General features: G+C 42.9%; 1 protein-coding gene across 4 annotated transcripts in view; it reads left to right on the forward strand.

Moving 5' to 3' along the window:
• The window catches only part of THADA (THADA armadillo repeat containing), a 297,259-nt gene that overhangs the window by 228,128 nt on the left and 48,038 nt on the right, over positions 1–21,093 (forward strand). For all 4 annotated transcript variants that reach the window (XM_059659977.1, XM_059659980.1, XM_059659979.1 and 1 more), the window contains 3 exons: positions 15,934–16,313; positions 16,919–17,037; positions 17,827–17,899. In XM_059659977.1, coding sequence (XP_059515960.1) covers positions 15,934–16,313; positions 16,919–17,037; positions 17,827–17,899 — 572 coding nt within the window. The remainder of the gene's footprint in view (positions 1–15,933; positions 16,314–16,918; positions 17,038–17,826; positions 17,900–21,093) is intronic.

The raw sequence follows: 21,093 nt of genomic DNA on the forward strand, positions 1-21,093 counted from the left end.
CAACCAATTGATGTGTCTTTCTGACATCAATGTTCTCTTTCTCCCTCTCCCTCTCTTTCTCCCACACCCTCCATCCCTTCCACTCTCTCTAAAAATCAATGGAAAAGATATCCTTCAGTGAGGATTTTTGCAAAAATGAATGTGCTTTGCATCATCAGAATAAGTGCTCAGTTAATATTAGCTACCGTTACTATTATTTTCATCATTATCATGACCATGCATCTAATCTAATCCCCTGCAGCCTAGCAGAATTGTGCTCTACCCCTCACATTAACTGTTTTCCTCCTATTCTTTTTTTTTTAAAATACTTTTTTATTGATTTTTAGAGAGTGGAAGGGAGAGAGATAGAAAGATAGAAACATTGATGAGAGAGAACATCAATTGGCTGCCTCCTGCATGCGCCCTACTGCGAATGAGCCTGAAACCCAAGCATTTGTGCTGACCGGAATCGAACGGACGACCTCTAGGTTCATGGAACAATGCTCAACCACTGAGCTACATTGGCTGGGCTCTTCTCCTATTCTTAAACATTTTCAGGAAAGAGGAAATGCCTGCTTTCTCAGGAAGACACTGAGGCAGAGCATCCCCGGCAGAGAATATCAGGCATCCAGTTGATTCTGTCTGCTCCTGCCCCTTTGATCTAGAAAAGGATCATTTTTTGTTGTTGTTCATTTATTTTCTTTAAGACATGACAACTAGCATCAGACACGTTAAGAACCTACATCTGGAGATACACATGAATATGTCTTGGGCTTATAAGTAGTTGCAGTAAGGGATTACAGAAAGGAAATGTGTACCGAATACATTTGAGGCACTAAAGAATGAATGGTCATTTCTACTGGGGAGGACAGTAAGGGCTTCATAGAAGAGGTGACATTTCTCTCTATGCCTGCATCCTCATAGGATTCTTAGCAACCTTAGGAAGCTCAGTTCCTCTTGTCACTAAAGAATGTAACAGAAAATTCCTTCTCGGAATGTCAAAGAGATATGTGCAGGCATTATGGTCATCGGTATTGGGAGTTTGGGAGGTGGGGGGTGAGGAGGGGAGGACCAGACTAAAGTTAAAGGCAACATATTGCTAAAAGTAGTTGTTTTACAATGGTGTGTTTATAGGGAGGTTCATTCCTCTGATTTCTCATTGTACTAATTTTACGCAATATAAGTCTGTTCGTGTGTGTACATGTATTTCAACAATAAATGTATCTAAATATGAAGGAGATTAATTATTCCCAAAGAAATAAAGTAATAAAGAAATAAAGTAATAAAGTAATCAATAATAAAGTAGTATCAGGAAAACTTTTTTGGATGGAGGAAACACAGATCCTCTCAAATATTATTTTGTAAGTGACCTTGGAAGGCTATTCCTACCACTAACGGATCTTAGAACCACATTGAAGGGCCGGGGGCATAAACAATGAGAAAAACAGTGAAGGGTAAGGTAGAGAAGATGATTAGGAAAGCTTAAGATAATGATGTGTTTCGTGTAATTCAAACTTTTATCTTAGTACTTCCCAATCATTTGAGGTTTTCTCAGCCATTAACTAGGTTTTAAAAATTCCAAATCTGGGGGGTTTGTTTTGAGTTGTAAAGTGATTTAAACCCACGAGGACTCTCTGTCCCCTGTATTCTTTTTCCTCTTCTGAATCCAGCTGTCATCGTTAGAATATATCAGTTTCCTGCTGGAAAGAAAATTATAGTCTCTGGTTGGAGCTGGGGGGCTGAGGAAGAAAAGGCCTTGCTGCCACAGGCCTTGGAGGCTGTTGCAGGCCCGGGCAGGGACGTGGAATAGAGAGCTTTCATTCTCAGTTTAAACCCATCTCAAATTATTTGCTCTCGGGTTGGACATTTTCCAGTGAAATATCTGTTTACTGAAATTCTATCTGAGTCTTGACTAAATATTTATCCTCTTATTCTGAGAGATGGACTTTCTATTTCTCTTTTATGTCCACACCCCTTAAATTTGTGTTTTTCATATCAATTGAATTGAACATTTTCTTTTACCAAGTATTTAAACAAGCCTCTTACCTATTTGCACTTTCTAACTTTCAGTTGAAGTTCTCCTGGTGTGTTTGTGAGGGGTTTTGCTTTCCTAGTCTCTATTTTACTAATTTTATGCAACCTGGTTCTTTCCTTTATAACTATATATGCATCATGTATTGCAGTACAGATCTTGAAGAGGATTAGTTAGTCCCAAAGAGGTAAAGAATCAACATAATTTCATAGAAATGGTTTAGGTGGAGAAGGATTTGTCCATCCTGTTCCACATCATATAAGTTATCTCAAAAGGCTATTTCTCTGAAATGTCTATTGAATGCCCATCATATTCTCATTTTCAGGAAACATTTTCAATATCATCTTTCTCATAGTCCCTGGCTGGGTAGCTCAGTTGGTTAGAGTATTGTCCTGATACACCAAGGTTGTAGGGTTCATCCCTAGTCAGGGCACATACAAAAAGCAACCAATGAATGCATGAATAAGTGGAACAACAAATCGAAGTTTCTTTCTCTCCCTTCCTCTCTCTTTTTAAAGATCAATAAATTAAAAAAATTAAAAATATATGTCATCTTCTTGTAGAGATCATAATAATGCCAATATTTATTGAGCACTTAACTCTATGCCAAGCACTATGCAAGCATTTTACATGCATTCATGAAGGAGGTACTAGTGGTCTTTCATTTTATTTTATATTTTTTATTTTTTTAATCCTCACCCAAGGATATGTTTATTGACTTTAGAGCCAAACCAACTATCAATTGGTTGCCTCCTGTACTTCTCCCCATCAGGGATGGAACCTGCAACCTTTTGGTGTATTGGATGATGCTCTCACCAACTGAGCCACCCAGCCAGGCATGGTCCTGCATTTTAGACATGAGGAAACTGAGGCACAGAGAAAACTGCCTAATGTTACATGTGTGGTAAGATAACAGAGCTTGATCCCAGTCGGTGTGGCTCAGTGGTTGAGCATTGACCTATGAACTAGGAGGTCATGGTTGGATTCCCCGTCAGGGCACATGCCCCAGTTTCGGGTTTGATCCCCAGTAGGGGGTGTGCAGGAAGCAGCCGATCAGTGATTCTCTCTCATCATTGATGTTTCTCTCTCTCTACCCCCTTCCTCTCTGCAATCAATAAAAATAAAAACAAGTAACAAATTAAAAAAAGATAGCAGAGCCTGAGCTCTCCAGCCACCTACACTGTGGCCTCACAACCCCATCAGGGCCCAGAGTCAAAACCACTCACTATCTCAGGAGGGGTGCCCTAGAATCCTCTTTGTTGACATAACTTCTCAGGCTTCTGCCCCTCCTGCAGGACCCGCAGGCCTCAGAGAGGGATCCCTTTACAAGTGCTTCTAGAACAGCGGTCGCCAACCTTTTGGAACTCATGGACCACCAGTGGTCCGCAGACCACTGTTCTAGAACACATGCTTTTATGGTGACTTTTCTTGCCTGCGTTTCTCTCTCCCATCCTGAGGGTCTCTGGAGTAATGTGAGATATACCCAGGATTGGAGCAGTTACTAGAAAGAGAAAACTTGACCATTCCTGGGCAGGCACCTGCTCTGTTTCCTTTTGAAAGTGGACCTATAGCCACTGCACGAAACACTTCCCAACACCAGGCTGCTGGTGACTGCATTTTGTGGTTACTTTGTTAGTTGGGATTTATAGTTCAGATCTCATCATTTTGCCAAATGCAATAAACATTTTGTTTTAATTGGAATGTAACTTTTTATTGTTAATATTTTCCTTCTAACTGCCTTAAAAGTTACCATCTTGTGCGCGTGAAATCAGAATTCCTAAATAGTCTACATGCCTAGTCAGTGTGCTTTGTAGATCAGTGTAAGATTAGAAGACAGGCTCTCATTTATTACTGCTCGTATGTATACAAGGGAGGTTAGATCATGTAAGCCCTCCCAAAGGCCAGTGGAGATGTTGATGATGGTTAAGCGGTAAAACCTGTGAGAAGTATTCAGCAATGCCTTGTATTTGTACGGCCTAGAACATGAATAATACATGTGTGACATGAATAAATATAAGGTCAATGATTTTTATACATATTAACTTCCTTTACCTAAGTTCCTGGGAAACATAGCCGTTTAAACAATTACAGAGAATGAAAACATTGGCAACTTATGAACACCTGCTTTGATTATTTGGTCTAATTAGGTTAAATTTAACCAATCCCATCTGAACAAATTGAAAACAATTCGTATCTGTTCCCTCGGTCATGCACTTTTATCAGCGTTAGATGCAGATGTGTTTAATATGACACAGTTGGTGCTATTCTCTCAGCTCTGGGTGGGAGATAAAAGGGAATTGAGAACACATTTTTAGAGTCTTCTGGGGACTTTGTATTTCTGGGCCTGCAGCTATGAAATTTCAAGGAAAAAAAAACAGGCTTTGTTGTCAATAAATTAGTTTTTTTTCTCCAAAACACTGGGACTATCATCTGAGCTGTTGCTTTTGCCAAAAGTGTCTTTCCCAGGGACAGTGAGCTCCTAAAATAAGCGGATGGTTCCTAGCATGCCTCTCAGATGTCAGAATAATACAGGGTGTGTTAATAGACTGCTAGGTTCATGTGGTGTTTATCCCTCATTAATTCCAAGCCTGGTGCTGAGTACGTAGACCCACAAGCCTTAGAATTCTAAAGTTCAGAGACCACTTAATCAATAGGTAGAGTGGAAACTATAGCAATAAAGTGACTTGCCCAAGGTCACACAGCTGGTTAGTGAAATAAGCTTTTCTGGCTCCTGGTCTACTTCCCATTTCTATGACCAAAATTAAGGGCCTCACAATAGTGTGAGTTGGGCTGAGTGTCTGGAACTTAACAAAATGATGTCACAAAACCCCCTTACCCACATCTCCACCCCAGAGGTAAAATACTGTTCAGATGAGCAACTGGGGTCTCAGAACTGTAATTTCAGGTTTGCTGTATGTTCCTGTCTTGCCCCATTCCAGCCCCCCTCATCACAGATCATCTGAAACTAGTTGCCCGTGTCAATTAAATTAGTTAAGCAAGTTATTTTTGAAAGCTTATTCTAGACATTTCATATAAATGGAATCATACATCATGTGGTCTTTTGTGTCTGGATTCCTTCTCTTATCATAATGTTTTCAGGGTTCATCCATGTTGTAGAATGAATCAACAGTGTATTCTTTTTTATGGCCGAATAATATTCCATTATATAGATATCCCACATTTTGTTTATCCATTCATCAGTTCATAGACATTGGAGTTGTTTCCCCTTTTTGCTGTTATGAATAATGCTGCTATGAAGATTCATACTTAAGTTTTTTTAGGGGGGCATATATTTTCAATTCTCTTGTGTACTTACCTAGGAGTAGAATTGCTGGGCCATATTCCATCTCTAAGTTTAACTTTTTGAGGAGTTGCCAAACTGTTTCCAAACAGACTGCACCATTTTACATTCCCACCAGCAACATATGAGGTTTCCAAGTTTCTCCACATCATCAACATCACTTATTATTGTTCATCTTTTTTATTATAGTCATCCTAGTGGGTGTGAAGTGGTATTTCACTGTGCTTTTGATTTGCATTTCCCTAATGGCTAATAATGTTGAGTATTTTTTCTGTTGCTAATTGGCCATTTGTATGTCTTCTTTAGAGAAATGACTTGAGATCCTTTGCCCATTTTTAAATTGGGTTATTTGTCTTTTTATTCCTGAGTTGTAAGAGTTCCTTATATATTCTGGATATTAATACCTTATCAGATATACAATTTGCCAGTATTTTCTCCAATTCTTTAGGTTGTCTTTTTACTTTCTTGAAAATGTCCTTTGATGTAAAAAAGTTTTTAATTTGGATATAGTCTAGTTTATTTTTTCTGTTGTTGCTTGTGCTTTTGATATTATATCTAAGAAACCATTGCCTAATTCAAGGTCACAAAGACTTGTACCCATGTTTTCTTCCTAAGAGTTTTATAATTACATCTCTTAATATTTAGGGTTTGGTTCATTTTGAGTTAACTTTTGTATTGGTGTCAAGTACAGATCCTTTCTCATCCTTTTGCATGTGGCTGTCCATTTGTCCCAACACCATATTTGAAAAGACTTATCCTTTCCCAATTGAATTGGTTTGGCACCCTGCTCAAAAAAAACAGTTGACCATATAAATACATGGATTTAATTCTAAACTCTAAAATCTATTTCATTGATCTGTATATCTTTCCTTATGCCAGGACCACACTATCTTAATTATCATTGCTTTGTAGTAACTTTTAAAATCAGGATGTCTGAGTCCTACAATTTTGTTCTTCTTTTTCAAGATTGTTATGACTGGGTCCTTTACACTTTCAAACAGATCTTAGGGTCAGCTTGTCAATTTCTGCAAAAAAAGAAATACCAGTGCAGCCAGCGGGACTCAGTGGTTGAGTGTCAACCTATGAACCAGGAGTCCCGATCAGGAAACATGCCCAGGTTGCAGGCTCAATCCCCAATGTGGGGCGTGCAGGAGACAGCAGATCAGTGATTCTCTCTCATCATTGATGTTTCTATCTCTCCCTCTCCATTCCTCTCTGAAATCAATAAAAATACATATTAAAAAGAATCACCAACTAGGGTTTTGAGAGGTATTGTGTTAAACCTGTGACTTAATTTGAGGAGTATTATCATATAATATTATGTCTTCAGATATTCCGATCAGAAATCTTCTAAGACTTGCTTTTAAGCTTTGTTACGATGGATCCAATCTAAAAAGGAGCCTTTAGTTAGTGCAAATTTATCTCCATTAACAAAGCGATACTCTTTCAGGTCTCTCCCTGATGCCCCATAGATTATAAGGTTTCTCTACTGTGGGGAGTAGTCTGGGGCAATTGAAAGGCTTGCCTTGTTTGTTTCCTTCTGTCGGGGATCACTGTCTTGCACTGCCCATGTCTAATGTTTAAAAACAATTTTGTACATTTTGTCCAGTTTTCTAGTTGTTTATGGCAGAAGGGTAATTCCTAAAGGAATTAAACCCTCACAAGCTGAAGCAAAAATTACGTTCATCACTTTGTTTTGAAACCTCTTGGTTCCTCACTGTAAAAAGGAGATAATGCCGTCAGAGGATTGGGGTGAAGGTCACATGAAAAACATTATGAAAACTCCTTGAAAAGCCATTAAGAAAGGAAAAATCCAACATTGAAAAAACAAAAACAAAAAAAACAGCTAGTAGGAGGTAAAATTGATAGCAAGAGCAAGGAAATGAATATTCATCACATCCAGAGTCGGAGGCAGTGTTGCTGGTCCCGTGGTCAGGTGCACTTACTCTCAGGTTCACCGTCTTCCACTGCTCATCTGGCAGAATTGACTTAACTCTTGCCTCCATGTTGAGGCCAGACTTCACCTTAAATGGCATTCCCAGTGCAACCAGATTGTTGGATTTGCCAGTTATCAGCTGCACCTTGCAGCATCGTTCCTACAGGTGTTGGTCTGCAGTCCAGTGGTGTCAGTAACCTCTTCAGCCCTAGAGTCTGTTTCTCCCAGAACTGTAAACTGTAGCGCTGGCAAGGGACTGAGGTAGGTAGTCCTCGCCTCTCTCTTATTACGGTGAGATAACAGAGGTAAACCCCAGTTCTTTAAAGGAATCTTCCTAGCCATCTCCCTCCTCTCAAGTTGGTTTCAGACTGTATCTCATTGCCTGTGAGTGGAACAGAAGCCCCTGGTCCTTAGTGGGGAAAAAGGTAAACTAAACAGGAATGTCTAAGGTACGATAGGGAAATCTCTGATATCCGGATCTTGTCCTTAGGAGCAGTTCACTGACAAAGAACCAGAAGCTGTGTATGCTTAGAAGTAATTTTATGATCATGTCTTTTGGTTGTTGTGTGTTTATCTACAAGTATTTCCCGACTTCCTCCCTGCGCTGGGCAGAGGCAGGATGGGATGGTGGGTGGAAGCAAGAAGTAAAAGCTGTTGGAACCACACAGTGCCTGGTGAGCTCCCTGAAGGAACTGTGTTTTTATTTTATGGGTTGACAAGATAGTCTTCTTCCTTGCTCAGCAGCAGGTAAGGAATTTTGTGCTTAAAAATACATGCCTTTGAGAATATGCAGGGGGCAAGGAAAGAAGGGGATGTTTCCAGAGGGGTGTGTGTTTGGGTTCACACCTGTGTAAGCAGGGCATGAAGGGGTTCAGAGACCCAGAGACAAAAGTAGGCAAGAAATAAACAATCACTGCCAGTTCAGGGTGCTTCTCAAGACAGAGTTGGAATCCAGTTCCTTCCAGCAGGTCATTCTACATGTTTGTAACTGGAAGGGCCCCTGGGGTCAGGATTACAGTTTATTGGGAGGGGCAGAGGATTAAGTAGAAGAATGGAATTTCCCTTCGATAAGGAGAAGCCAAGATTTACTAAATCAGTTGTTTTTTGTTGTTGTTGTAGTTCCTATGGTTTCTTTTTCTCCCCAAATATAATTTTTTTTTTTTACTGAGAAATTGCATAACAGGCCATTAACATTCACAGTGTACAAATTATCATCTGTGATTATTTTTAGAACCAGTTTATCAACCGTTTCAGATAAGAACTTTTGTTGGATCTGATTACAGAACTCTCTGACCAGAGCTACAATTCTTTGAAATAGAGCAAGCTGGCATTAAAAAGTGAAATCTGCTTATTATTTTCTCACCCCCTACTTTTAAAAGAAGAGTAGAGATTCTGGGAGAGAGAGGCAGGGGGGATAAAAGAAACTTCAGAACAATTACAGCTGCGAAGTTTTCTTGGCCTAGTGGTACCAAAGAATTCAGAGCCTTTATAATATATGAAGGAGAAATCCATTCATTTATTCATTCATTCATTGAGTTGAGGCAAAGGGAACAGCATGTGCAACATCAGGCAGAATAAACACCCTTCTATACCTCAGTGGCCCGTGACCACCTCAGCGATGCAATCAATATTGCCGTTCACACAGTACCCCCAGTAAGTGACTTATTCCATAGCGGTAAACCATTTTTTCCAGTTTGGTTGGATGTTTCAGTCCTGATGGGGATCCTTCCTCCTTCATGGATACTGATTGCTGCTTATAAATAGAACAATTTCGTTGTGTTCACCCGGCTTTTGCTTCCCTCATAACCATCTCAGCTGGGGCCAAGACAGTGCTGTCACCTTGGGCCTGTACACTTATTCCCTCTTGCCCCTTTTATTTTGGCCAGTTCAGCACAAAAACAATCAGGCTCTCTTCATTGGTGACATAGCAGGGAAGGTCAGGGACCGTATAATGTTCAGGAGCTCTTTGGTCGAGCACTAGATGAAGGGTTGTCCTTGATTAGGGGCCATGGTCTACACAAACAGGTACCATTAAACACTAGAATTACACACGTTCAGCACGGCAAGATGTTTACACTGAGAAGCATGCTGATCTCAGATGCTCTGAGGTAATGGTTCTTAAAGTGTGGTCCCTTCATCAGCAACATCAGCATCACCTGGGATTTTGTTAGACCTGTGATTGTTTTGGGACCTGCTCCTGAATCAGGAAATCTGGAGGTGAGTGAGCACCCTACAGCTGAGAACCACTGGTCTCAGGTGACAGCACAAACATGCTTCGGGAATATGCTCAGTGATTAGAAGGCCAGGTGAAACTGCTTTCTCTCTTTTAATTGTTATTTTCCAATCTCTCTCTTTGCTGAGTACTTATGTAGAGTTAAATTAACCTAAATTAAATGCTCTTCGGGTGAAACTCAGCTGTATCCATAATTATGTGGTAATGATATCATCCACATTTTTTCCAGAATGCCCTTGTCAAAGCTGTTTAAATTAACATGTATTTTTTAAGATTATGATGATGTTTTGAAAAGAAATTCTAACAAACCTACATGAGTAATTTAGAAAATCAAAGATGAATGACCCTCAGGCCTGCCCCCTGGGGAGGAGTCAGACTTCCCTAAATAATACAGCAGGATTTGTGAAATAGGACACTGTCCCTGCTCAAGGCGTATGCAGCTTTGAAATCCCCTTTCAGCCAGGTTGATGTTAGCGCCCTATTCTGGTTGGTTAGGGTGTGGCGGTTTTGAAATCCAGTTCATTTAGCATCACAGTTCAGGTTATAGATGTAACACTGAAATCTGCAACTCACCAAAGAACCAAGAACTCAACGTCTCTGAGGTGACTAGAGGGAAGTGACTGGGCCACTGTGCTTCTTCACACAGACATTGTCCTGAGCCACTCGGCAAAGTCGGTTTCTTCCTAGGAGATCTCTGCTGTGGGTGGTCATGCTATGCAAACAGATCAGTCCCAGGAAGCTTTTCTCAGCTTCTCCAAAGCTGGTCCCTGGTGACGTTTTCTCAATAAAACTTTAACAAAATGACATGATAGCGAATTTTTCTTAAAGCCAAATTTCTTTAAAGAATTGTTCTTTATGATGACACTATGGATTATTATTTTTTGGTGTGAAGGATAGCCCTTCTTTCATGAAATGAATATAGATAGGTTTTTAACATCCCTACTTTACCAAATAAAAAGTTGGCAGCTTATTCCAATCTGCCACGTTATTTTGACATTTTATTGGTCCCTGAATTCCAAACTGGGGAATTACTTCTTCACTGAAATAACTAGGACATAGCAGAGCGGGAGGTAGTATCCTTCCAAGTGAATTCAGCCAATAAGCCAATCGTTTGAAGGCTAGAAATAGCTTTGCTCTAAAGAAGATGTTAACTTAAGAGATGAAATCAAATTGGATGTTCCGAATCAGTCACACATACTTGGGTGACGAAAATGATTGCACTGATAGGAAAATCTAAAGATTCTCCAAACAAGGAGGGCTGGGGAAAACTCCAATTAATAAGAATTTGCAAAAATCATCTAGTTTATGAAAAATAAGATGGCACCATCAAAGGAGGGGCTTGATTCTTTTATTGGAACACTTGGCCTCCCAAGAAAGATAGAAAGAACCCAAACCAATCAAAATTGAAATTGTAAGTAGAAAAATCCTCTTCTACAGGAGAAGGTTGCTAAACCTCAGACTGAGGAACCCCATCAAAGAGGTTTTTTTGTGCCCTGCAGACAACAGGCACTCATAAAAACAGAAATAAGTAGTTGGTCTAGACTTTGAAGCACTTGGTAGGGCAGGACACAAAACAGCACTTCTCCGGGTTGTGAAATCCTGGTGGTGAAACCCTTTGGTGAAACAGTGGCTATCAACCCCAGCTGCGCACCAGAATCACCTGGGTCACTTTAAAACCAGGCACACCCCAGAGATGTGGTCAAGTGTCCCCTGACATAAGTGTTTTTCTAAGCTTTCCAGATGAATTTAATGTACTTCCTGGGCTGAGACACCACTATGCTAGACAGGAAAGCAATATGTCCTTGTTAGTCACTGCAGCTGCTTAAGTTAAAGTATTGACTCCAACCTCCTGTTTCGCCTAGAGACCCCTCACTCTGGGCACTGAGGAGAGGGTGTTCTGTGGTCGCCACTTAAATGGGAACTTCCTGAGAACAGAGCCTGGTCTTTCTGATTCACTGCTAGAACCTGTGCATAGAGAGCCACGTTGAAGGCCTGCCTGCCAGGGGCACCTATTCATTCTTTTGAATTCTTGGTGACTTCCTCTCGTTTGGTGTTTTTATTTTATTTATTTTTAAATTGATTTTAGAGAGAGAGAGGAAAAGAGAGAGTAAGAGAGAGAGAAACATTGATTTGTTGTTCCACATATCATGCATATGTGCCCTGACCAGGGATCGAACCCACAATCTTGGCATATCGGGATGATGCTCTAACCAACTGAACTACCTGGTCAGGGGTTTAGTGTTTTTCTTGTAGGAGAAAATGGGGTGTGGTGAATTCTCCAGTTCTTCATTATGGTGAGGTACTAGGCTAGAATGAGCTATGCTCTGCTTGGAACTGCAGCCCTACCTACCCACACATAAACCCTACAAACCCTGGGAGAGTTGGATCTTGGGAGGGTGATTCTCAGCTGGGGTACATAGCAGAATTGCCTGTTGCTTCTTTTTTTTTTCTTTATCCTCACCCGAGGATATTTTCCCATTGATTTTGAGAGAGAGTGGGAGAGAGAGGGAAAGACAGAGAGAAAACATCGATGTGAGAGAAACACATCAACCCGTTGCGTCCTGCATGTGTCCTGACCAGGGCCCAGGCTGGGGAGGAGCCTGTAACCGAGGAACGTGCCCTTGATCGGAATCGAATCCAGGACCCTTTTGTCTGCAGGCCAACGCTCTATCCATTGAACCAAACCAGCCAGGGCACCTGTTGCTTCTTCAGACTACAAATGTCTGTGCCCTCCTGGAAACCAAGTGAATCAGAATCTGCCAGAGAGGGATCCAGACATGTGTGGTTTTAATAACATCTGGCTAAGAACCATCACCTGAGGATATTGGTTTTCAAACGTGGCTTGTGGCTCAGCAGCAGCAGCATCACCTGTGAGCTTGTTGGAAATGCAGATTCTCAGCCCCTGCCCCAGACCACCTAAATCAGAAACGTTGGGGGTGAGGTTCAGCAGCAGACTGGAATTTAACAAGCCCTCCCGGTGATTCAGATGCTTTTAAGAAACTCTGCTTTAGAACGCCTCTTTGGGTCTTGCCGCACAACAGAGAATATATTTTCTAAGCGGCATTTTGGAGAAAGTGCCTCAGTGAATGTCATTTGATAATTTCCTGGCTTATGGGTCATTTCCTGCTGCTCCTCTGTTGACACATTTAATCCAGAGAACCTATTAGCAGCTCCTTTTTTGTCTACCCCCCCCTTAACTCCCCCTAAACATTTGCCCTTTGCTCTCCCAGTCAGGCACCTCTGGGCAGCCTTCAGGGCCCTTCTTAAATTGTGTTCCCTCCTGAAAACCCTTTTTTAACTTCTTGAAATAGAAGATAAGTGCCCATTGCATTCATTTTTGTCATTATTTTGGGTTTTGTTTTTTATTGATTTTTTACAGAGAGGAAGGGAGAGGGATAGAGAGTGAGAAACATCGATGATGAGAGAGAGAGAAACATCAATCAGCTGCCTCCTGCACACCCCCCACTAGGAATGTGCCCACAACCAAGGTACATGCCCTTGACCAGAATCGAACCTGGGACCCTTCAGTCTGCAGGCCGACGCTCTATCCACTGAGCCAAACCGGTGAGGGCTCTTTTGAGTTTTTTAAACTACCATTTCTGTGTGACCTTGGGCAAGTAACTTATCTGTTTCCTAATCTGTAAAATGGGAATAATGATAGTGCCTACTTCATTACATGAGTTGATGCATGTTGAAGTACTTAGAATAGTATTCAATAAGCGTAATTGTTCATAGCATTGAATAATGAGAATATAATATTCTATAGTTCATGGTACATACTCAACACGTCAGCTTTTCTCACTAACAATTTTAAGTCACTAAGCGTTTTGCAATTTTTGTAGTTGTCTTTATCCCCCATTAGTTTTAAGCACTTTAATTGCAGGTAATTTTTATTTCTTAGCTCTGGATGTCTTTATCTCCTAAAGTACCTAATGTATGCACAATAAATGTTTACGGAACCATACTGAACTCCATGGGCAATATAGGCCAAAAAGTTCAAAGGAGCCCTTCCTGAGCATGTACCCCAGGCCCCCCTTTTTTGGGACAGTGCCGTTAGCCCCTGACTTCTTTATGATGTCATCCATCCTTCCTCAAAGTCCTAGAGGAAGGTAATGAGTTTGGGTGCCCAGCTCTTGAGTCCCACAGACTATTCACTCTGCCTACAATATCTCTCTTTCAGCTAACAGTTTCCTCTGAAAATTATTCTCAATGGCCTAGAGTCTAAATACCAGCTCTTCCACAAAATATTGACTTCTGCGCATATGCCACAAGGTTTCAATCGTACTGGACGTGCGCGCCCGCATGTGGTATTTTGTGGAAGAGTCACACTCAAGGGGCCAAAGAGCCGCATGTGGCTCTCGAGCCGCGGTTTGCCGAACACAGGCCTAGACCTTTCTTTCTGTTTTTAATTACGTTTTAAAGAGCAGATCTCGCAGCCATGATTTTAACTCCTTTCCAAACAAATGATATCCCTTTTTAATGTAGTCTTGTCCTCAGGCAGCAGTGAGTAAGAAGGATAGGGAATTGGTACCTGGAAACCAGACCATGGTAGTGTGGTCTTCTTGTTAGTAAATTGTAATGGGATATGGTTTTTAGGAATTGAAAGTAGAGATGAGGCCACAAAGGTTGAGGACCCCGACTCCCTGGGGTTTCCCTGCTGCTTTGTAAAGATGCCTGCCCTCCTTCTTGAACTTGGACTTCTGCAGAGTCTGAGTTAAGAGAAAAGGTGTGTCTGCAGCCATATATGGCGGATGGTGGTCTCCACGGGGCACAGTCATGCTGGAGCCTGAGCCCTCACTTTGCCTCTTGGGGCAAACTTCTTTTTGAAACAATTTGATGTGTAACATGAATATTTTGTGATTTTTCATTCCAGGATTATTGCAAGCCCATATGATTTTTTTAAAATTTCACCTTTTTTCCAACTGTTACTTTAATATTTTACATTTCTATTATGTTTATGAGTTTTCTAGAAGTCAGTAGTGTTCGCTGAGTTATGAGATAGCTGAATTTCAACAAGGCATTTAATGAAATCCTGATGTCCTTGTAGATAAAATTCTGTGGAAAGAATGGTAAAGTTAGGGGGATTTATAACTGGGGAATGACTAGACCCACAGAGAGGTGGTTAGTTAATTGAGAGCTTGGAGTGGGGTGGGGGACAGGGCCAGCTGGGAGCTGACTGGCCAGAACACTTGTGGAAGGTGTCTGTCCTCCCCGCTGGCCCAGTCCACATTCTTAATACTTATTTGACTGCAGGCATTTATGGCATGCTTGTCAATTTGAGGTTTGCCCTATGACTGTGTTGTCTGAAGAATCTTACGTGGTCCATTCTATTTCTTGCCTTTGAATCTGTGCTCTGTGTTTGGTGGTTCGAATCCATTCTTCCCCTTTAAGACTCAGATTATCATTTAAACCATTATATTGGAATTACCTGGTCAGTCATTTCTCTTTCTCACACCAGACTATAAACTCCTCAAGGATAGTATTCTAAGCATATAGTAGGCTCTAAGTGTTTTTTATCAGAACTGAGAATACAAAAAGATCTTGGCAATCTAAGAGATAGGCCATAAAACTTAACAGGCAGATAAAATTTATCAGGATATACTTGGGTTTAAAACAAAGAAAGAAGCCTAGGTCTAAGCTCTGAGTACAAGGTGGAAGAAAGATGACTCACATCATCGGTAGACCAAGCAAGAAAAGAAAGGCTGTAGTTCCAGTGGGCTTTCCGCTTCACATGAGTCAACAGTGTGATGCAACTCCCGTAGGCTAGTGTCAGAACAGGGAAAGTAATAGTCCAGCTGGCCAGGCCACACAAAGGGTCATGTTCCACTCTGGGGCCATTCCTTAAGAGGGGGTGAAGTATGTCCAAAGGAAGGAAGGCAGTTAGAATAGTGAGAGAAATTAAACCCCATCGTATGGTTAATAGTTGAAGGAAATAGGGGTGTTTTGTCTGGAGAAGACAGAAGGGACATAATAACTGTATTCAAATGCCTAAAGGGCTCATTGGGAACCTCAAAATGTAGAAATAGGCCAGTAGACCTACTAACAATAGAATAGTCTGTCATGTGAGCTCCATATCTGTAGGGTTTGACCAAGAGCCTCTGAGAAGAGGTGTTGTAGAGGGGATCTGAGCAGCTCAACTTTGAGGCTTGGTGATTTAAGAGGTTACTGAGTTCATATTAACTAAATGTTGGGGAGGGATGCAAGGAGCACATCTTCCTATAGGAATGCCTTTTGTCCCCCAGGGGGGAAATTATGAGTTACCTAAATAGAAATTGTTTCTGGACCAGAAGTCTGAACCTTAGTGGGCAAGTCACTTACTATATCATATGTGTGAAATATACTCAGAAAAGATATCTGATAGTCACACCTAGTGTATCCGGAGGCTTGTGTTTTCCCAAGTCCTTTTGTGGAACTTTGAATGAAGTGATTACTTTTGTTTTTTTGCTTTTTAGTTCTGGAGCATCTTGGCATATGGGAGGAAGTCAGAAATATCATCTCAAGATCAGAGCTAATAACAGGATTCCCCTATACCTTCACGGTGCCAGGCCTACCTCAGTACCTCCAGAGCCTCACCAAACTAGCCATCGCTGCCGTGTGGGCAGTGGCAGTCCAGGCTGGAGAACATACACGGGACGTTCCCATCTCCTTCTCTCAGCTGTTAGAGTCTTCTTTCCCTGACGTGCGCCTGCTGACACTGGAAGCCCTGTTGGAAAGGTTTTCAGCAGCAGCCTCTGGATTAGGAGAGAAGGAACTGCCACCCTTGTTGTGGAATATGGGAGGGACGTTCTTGATGTTGGCAATGAAGGAAAATCACCCAGAATGCTTCTGTAAGGTAAAGCCTCTGATGTGCTGACTGCCCCCTTCCATGCCCACACTCTTTGATGAACCCGCCGGAGTGATCAGATCGTGAGGGCAGGGTTGACTTTGGCTTCTCCAGGAGCAATCAGAAGGAGATTCAGCATCAGGAGGACAAAGACTCTCTTGTGTGGTGTTTGTCATGGTTCCATGCATAGATGGGCACTACGAAAAGTGTTTGATGATGATATTATTGATGACAGACCAACCAGAGGCAGATTGAGAGTAAGCCACTCAACGCTGTAGGGAACAGCATTGACAATTAGCTGCAGAACATGTCAGAGGGTCGTCTTTGCTGACGTGGCTATCTGGGGGCAGATAGCCACCTAGAAAGTATAATCAAAAGGAAGGGACACTGACTTAGGAATCTGGACATCTAGACTCTGATCACAGATCACTAGGGTGCCTCGGGTGTGTCTGTTCCACCCTGTCTTGGTCTCCCAAGGTATTAGGAGGGAAATAAATCAGGGGGAGCTTTCTGAAAGATAGGCCACCCCCCTTATTGTAACTGATTATCATTTAGATTCTGAAGACCTTTTCCTGAGGTTTTTGTTTTGTTTTTCATGGATCTGGCCCACACAGATACTGAAAATTCTCCATTGCATGGACCCCAGTGAATGGCTTCACCAGACGGAACACTGTATCCATCTAACCCCAAAGGAGTTCTTGAACTGGACCATGGATATTGCTTCCAATGAAAGGTTTGCCCCCAATGTTTGCTGTGCTACCTGGGTTCCTCGGTGACCCATCAGTCACTTATGTAAGAATTTGAATGTAGTCCTAACCTAGACTCAGGCCTTATATTTTTCAGTCTCAGCTTAGGAGCATGTTCTAAGCTTAAGCAATAGAAAGATGTCAGAGTATCATGTTAATAACCAAAAGGTAATTACTTCTGGGGGTGTTTGTATAGCCACGAGGTGATTTCCAGCCTTCACATCCACATAGATTACTGACTATCTGCAAAAACCATCTATATAATAAAAGGGAACATGCAAATTGACCCTAACAGCAGAACAACTAGGAATGACTGGTCACTATGACACACACTGACCACCAGAGGCCAGACGCTCAATGCAGGAGCTGCCCCCTGGTGGTCAGTGCGCTCCCACAGGGGGAGCTCTGCTCAGCTACAAGCCAGGCTGATGGCTGCCAGTACAGTGGTGGTGGTGGGAGCCTCTCCCGCCTCCTCAGCAGCGCTAAGGATGTCCAACTGCAGCTTAGATCTGCTCCCTGCTAGCAAGTGGACATCCCCTCAGGGCTCCCGGGCTGCCAGAGGGATGTCTGACTGCCAGCTTGGGCCTGATCCCCCAGGGAGCAGGCCTAAGCCAGCAGGTGGACATCCTCAGAGGGGTCCCAGACTGCAGGAGGGCATAGGCCGGGCTGAGGGACACCCCCCGCGAGTGCACAAATTTTTGTGCACAAGGCCTCTAGTCTCTATATAAAATATGCTTGATTTAATTTGGGGGGTGTTTTTGGCTTGCTTTTTCTAGGTCTGAAATTCAGAGTGCAGCTCTGAGGCTTGCCTCCAAAGTGATTGTCCACCATATGCGGACGAGTGAAGAGGTAAGGCCAACTCTGCCCCTGATCTCGGGTCTAGATTTTTGTGCTTTTTTACCTGGAAGGTGTCAGTAGGCAGAAGCTCTGCCGTGTTTGTGTGACCTCTACAAAAATATTGTTCATGTTGATTTTTCACTTTGGGTATAACTTGTAGAGGATTTTGAGCACCACCTTTGACATTTCTCTTATTCGGGGCACATTTGATTAGAGGCCATGAGAAAGCACAACCTCCTCCTCACCAATACACACACATACACATACACACCTAGACCCCTTTTTTCCTGATTTTTCTACCTAGACTAAGGAGGGACTGAATCCTATCTAATAAAAGAGAAAAATGGTAATTGGCGTACGATGATACCCTTTTCATTGGCTAATCAGGGCTATATGCAAATTAACTGCCAACTATGATTGGCAGTTAACTGCCAACTATGATTGGCAGTTAACTGCCAACTATGATTGGCAGTTAACTGCCAACTAAGATTGGCAGTTAACTGCCAACAAGATGGCGGTTAATTTGCATATGTAGGCACAATGCAGGGAGGCGAAAGGGAAAGCAGGAAGAAGCCCCCTGCCACTGACAGTGATCGGAAACCCAGGGGGGAGCTAAGAGCTGGGGGGCAGGGCAAAGGCGGCCCTGGGGCCGCCTTTGCCCTGCCCCCCAGCCATGATCGGAGAATCAGGTGCCTTTGCCACCCTGGCCAGTGATAGCAGGAAGTAGGGGTGGAGCCAGCGATGGGAGCTGGGCACGGTCGAAGCTGGCAGTCCCGGGAGCTAGGGGTCCCTTGCCTGGGCCTAAAGCGGAGCCCACAATTGCGGGGCCGCTGTAGCTGCGGGTCCCCGCTGCCCGGGCCAAACGCCTCAGCCAGAGGCGTTAGGCCTGGGCAGGGGCGGAGCCTGCAACCGCGGGGGCTGGGGGTCCCCTGCCCAGGCCTGACACCTCTGCCGGAGGCCTCAGGCCTGGTCAAGGGGCCGATCCGGTGATTGGTGATTGGAGGGTGATGAGGGTCAACTCCTCTGGCCGAGGCATCAGGCCTGGGTGGGGGGCGGAGCCGGGGATTGGGGGGATATGATGGTCCCCTTGCCCAGGCCTGAAGCCTGGGTCAGAGGCGTCAGGCTTGGGTGGGGGGTGGAGCAAGCGATCAGAGGGAGATGGGGGTCCCCTGCCCAGGCATGATTCCTGGGCCAGAGGCCTCAGGCCTGGGCGGGGGCCAGAGCCAGTGATCAGGGGAAGATGGGGGTCCCCTGTCCAAACCTGACACCTCTGGCGGAGGCGACAATCCTGGGCAAGGGGCCGATCAGGCGATCGGAGGGTTATGGGGGTCTATGCCTCTGGCCGAGGCATCAGGCCTGGGCAAGGGGCTGATCCTGCGATTGCAGGGTGATGGGGGTCAATGCCTGAGGGCTCCCAGTATGTGAGAGGGGGCAGGCTGGGCTGAGGGACACTCCCCTCCCCACACACACCCAGTGCACGAATTTCGTGCACCGGGCCCCTAGTATAATATAATCAAGGATTATAAGTCACTAGGATTAGATCATGGTCACTAAGTATGAAAATATATTGCTGTGGCTTGACTCTTCCCCCAGAACATGGCCCAGCTGGCTGCATGGAGGCCAGTGTGCCCCACCTGTTTCATATGTCCTATGAGGATAAGGTGGAACTACAGTAATCAAAAGACCTTCCTGGGAAGAAGCCTTAAGACAAATGCATGCACACTGAGGGGTAGATGAGAAAGATGCCACATCACAGAATTATTATATGTAGAAGGCAGTCAGTACCACCATGAAATTACCTGAGGATCTTGGTCACACATCACCACACTGTGCTAGTGTCAGCATGACATTGCGGATTCTGATGCCTTACAATAATGCAGTGCTGAGAGGGGTCCTGGAGACACAAAGATGAATAGAGACAGGAGGGACAGTCTAATGAGAGAAAGGAGTGTTCAATCATGACATCAAATGCTCTGGTTGGGAGGAGACTGTGGGAATACAGAGGAGGGAGGGAGTGTTTGGGGAGCTGAGAAAGACTTTACAGAGGAGATTGTTAAATTCGGGGAACCTGGGGCTGAGAGAGAAAACCAGAGGGTGAGAATTAAGTAGATAGTGGTTTCCTTTGGGCTGTTATTCCAAGGCAGGCCAGGGGTCCAAAGCCAGCGGCTCATACAAAAAGCAAAAAAAGTCAATTGTATGTGTTGTGGGTAGGGGGATGTTTGTAGGAAGGGAAATTTTGCTAAAAAAATGACAGCCCAGAGGGGAAAAAAACAAGTTCTAAGAAAGTGGTTATAGGGCAGCCAAAAGATATCACTGTCATCTAAAGCCCTTTGTAAGCATTTGTCACATGACTCTTAACGACACTGCTTGGTACTTGAATAAACTGATATTTTATGAAAATTGGGAGTTTTCCAGGGAGAGAAAAATTAACGGAACTGCAGAGAAATGCATAAGAAAAGTTCCTGGGGAAACCTGGGTTTCTTTGTGCCTTGGGAGTTAGAATCTTCCTTGAGGTCTAAGGTGCTCATCAGTTTAGTTCTATGATAGCCTGAAGAGCCAGTCATCTCATTTTGAAAATTTAAAGAAGTTTCATTGACGGGGGAAGTAAAGTACATTTGCAACATTAACCTCTTTTTAGAAAAAGTAAAAAAACAAGAATTTAAAATATAGAAACAAGCTGAATGTCCATCAACTGCTGAATGGGTAAATGAAATATGGTATGTCTATACAATGGAAATTATTCAGCCATAAAAATACATCCTATTGCATGGATGAACCTAAAAAAACACTAAAAAAAAACACAAAAAACATGTTAAGTGAAAAAAGCCAGTCACAAAAGAGCACATATTGTATGATTCAATTTATATGAAATGTCCAGAAATAGCAGATCCATAGAGACAGTTGATGACTTGCTTAGGGCTAGGGGAAGGAGCAGGTGACAGGATGGAGAATGATAAGTAAAGAATGTAAAGGTTTCTCTTTTTGGTGATGAAAATATTCTAAAATTGACTGTGATGATGGTTACACATATGTGTAAATATACTAAAAAACACTGAATTGCATAGTACTTTAAATGGGTAAATTATATCGCAAAACTGTTACTATTAAAAAATAGGGCTTTGTTTAAATAATAATGTTAGTTAGGATAACCGCTTTAAATGTAACGGAAACTCATAAATACAGTGGCTTAAGAAAGGTCAAAGCAG

Source organism: Myotis daubentonii, chromosome 12 (genome assembly GCF_963259705.1).
Source record: "Myotis daubentonii chromosome 12, mMyoDau2.1, whole genome shotgun sequence".
Classification (NCBI taxonomy): Eukaryota; Metazoa; Chordata; class Mammalia; order Chiroptera; family Vespertilionidae; genus Myotis; species Myotis daubentonii.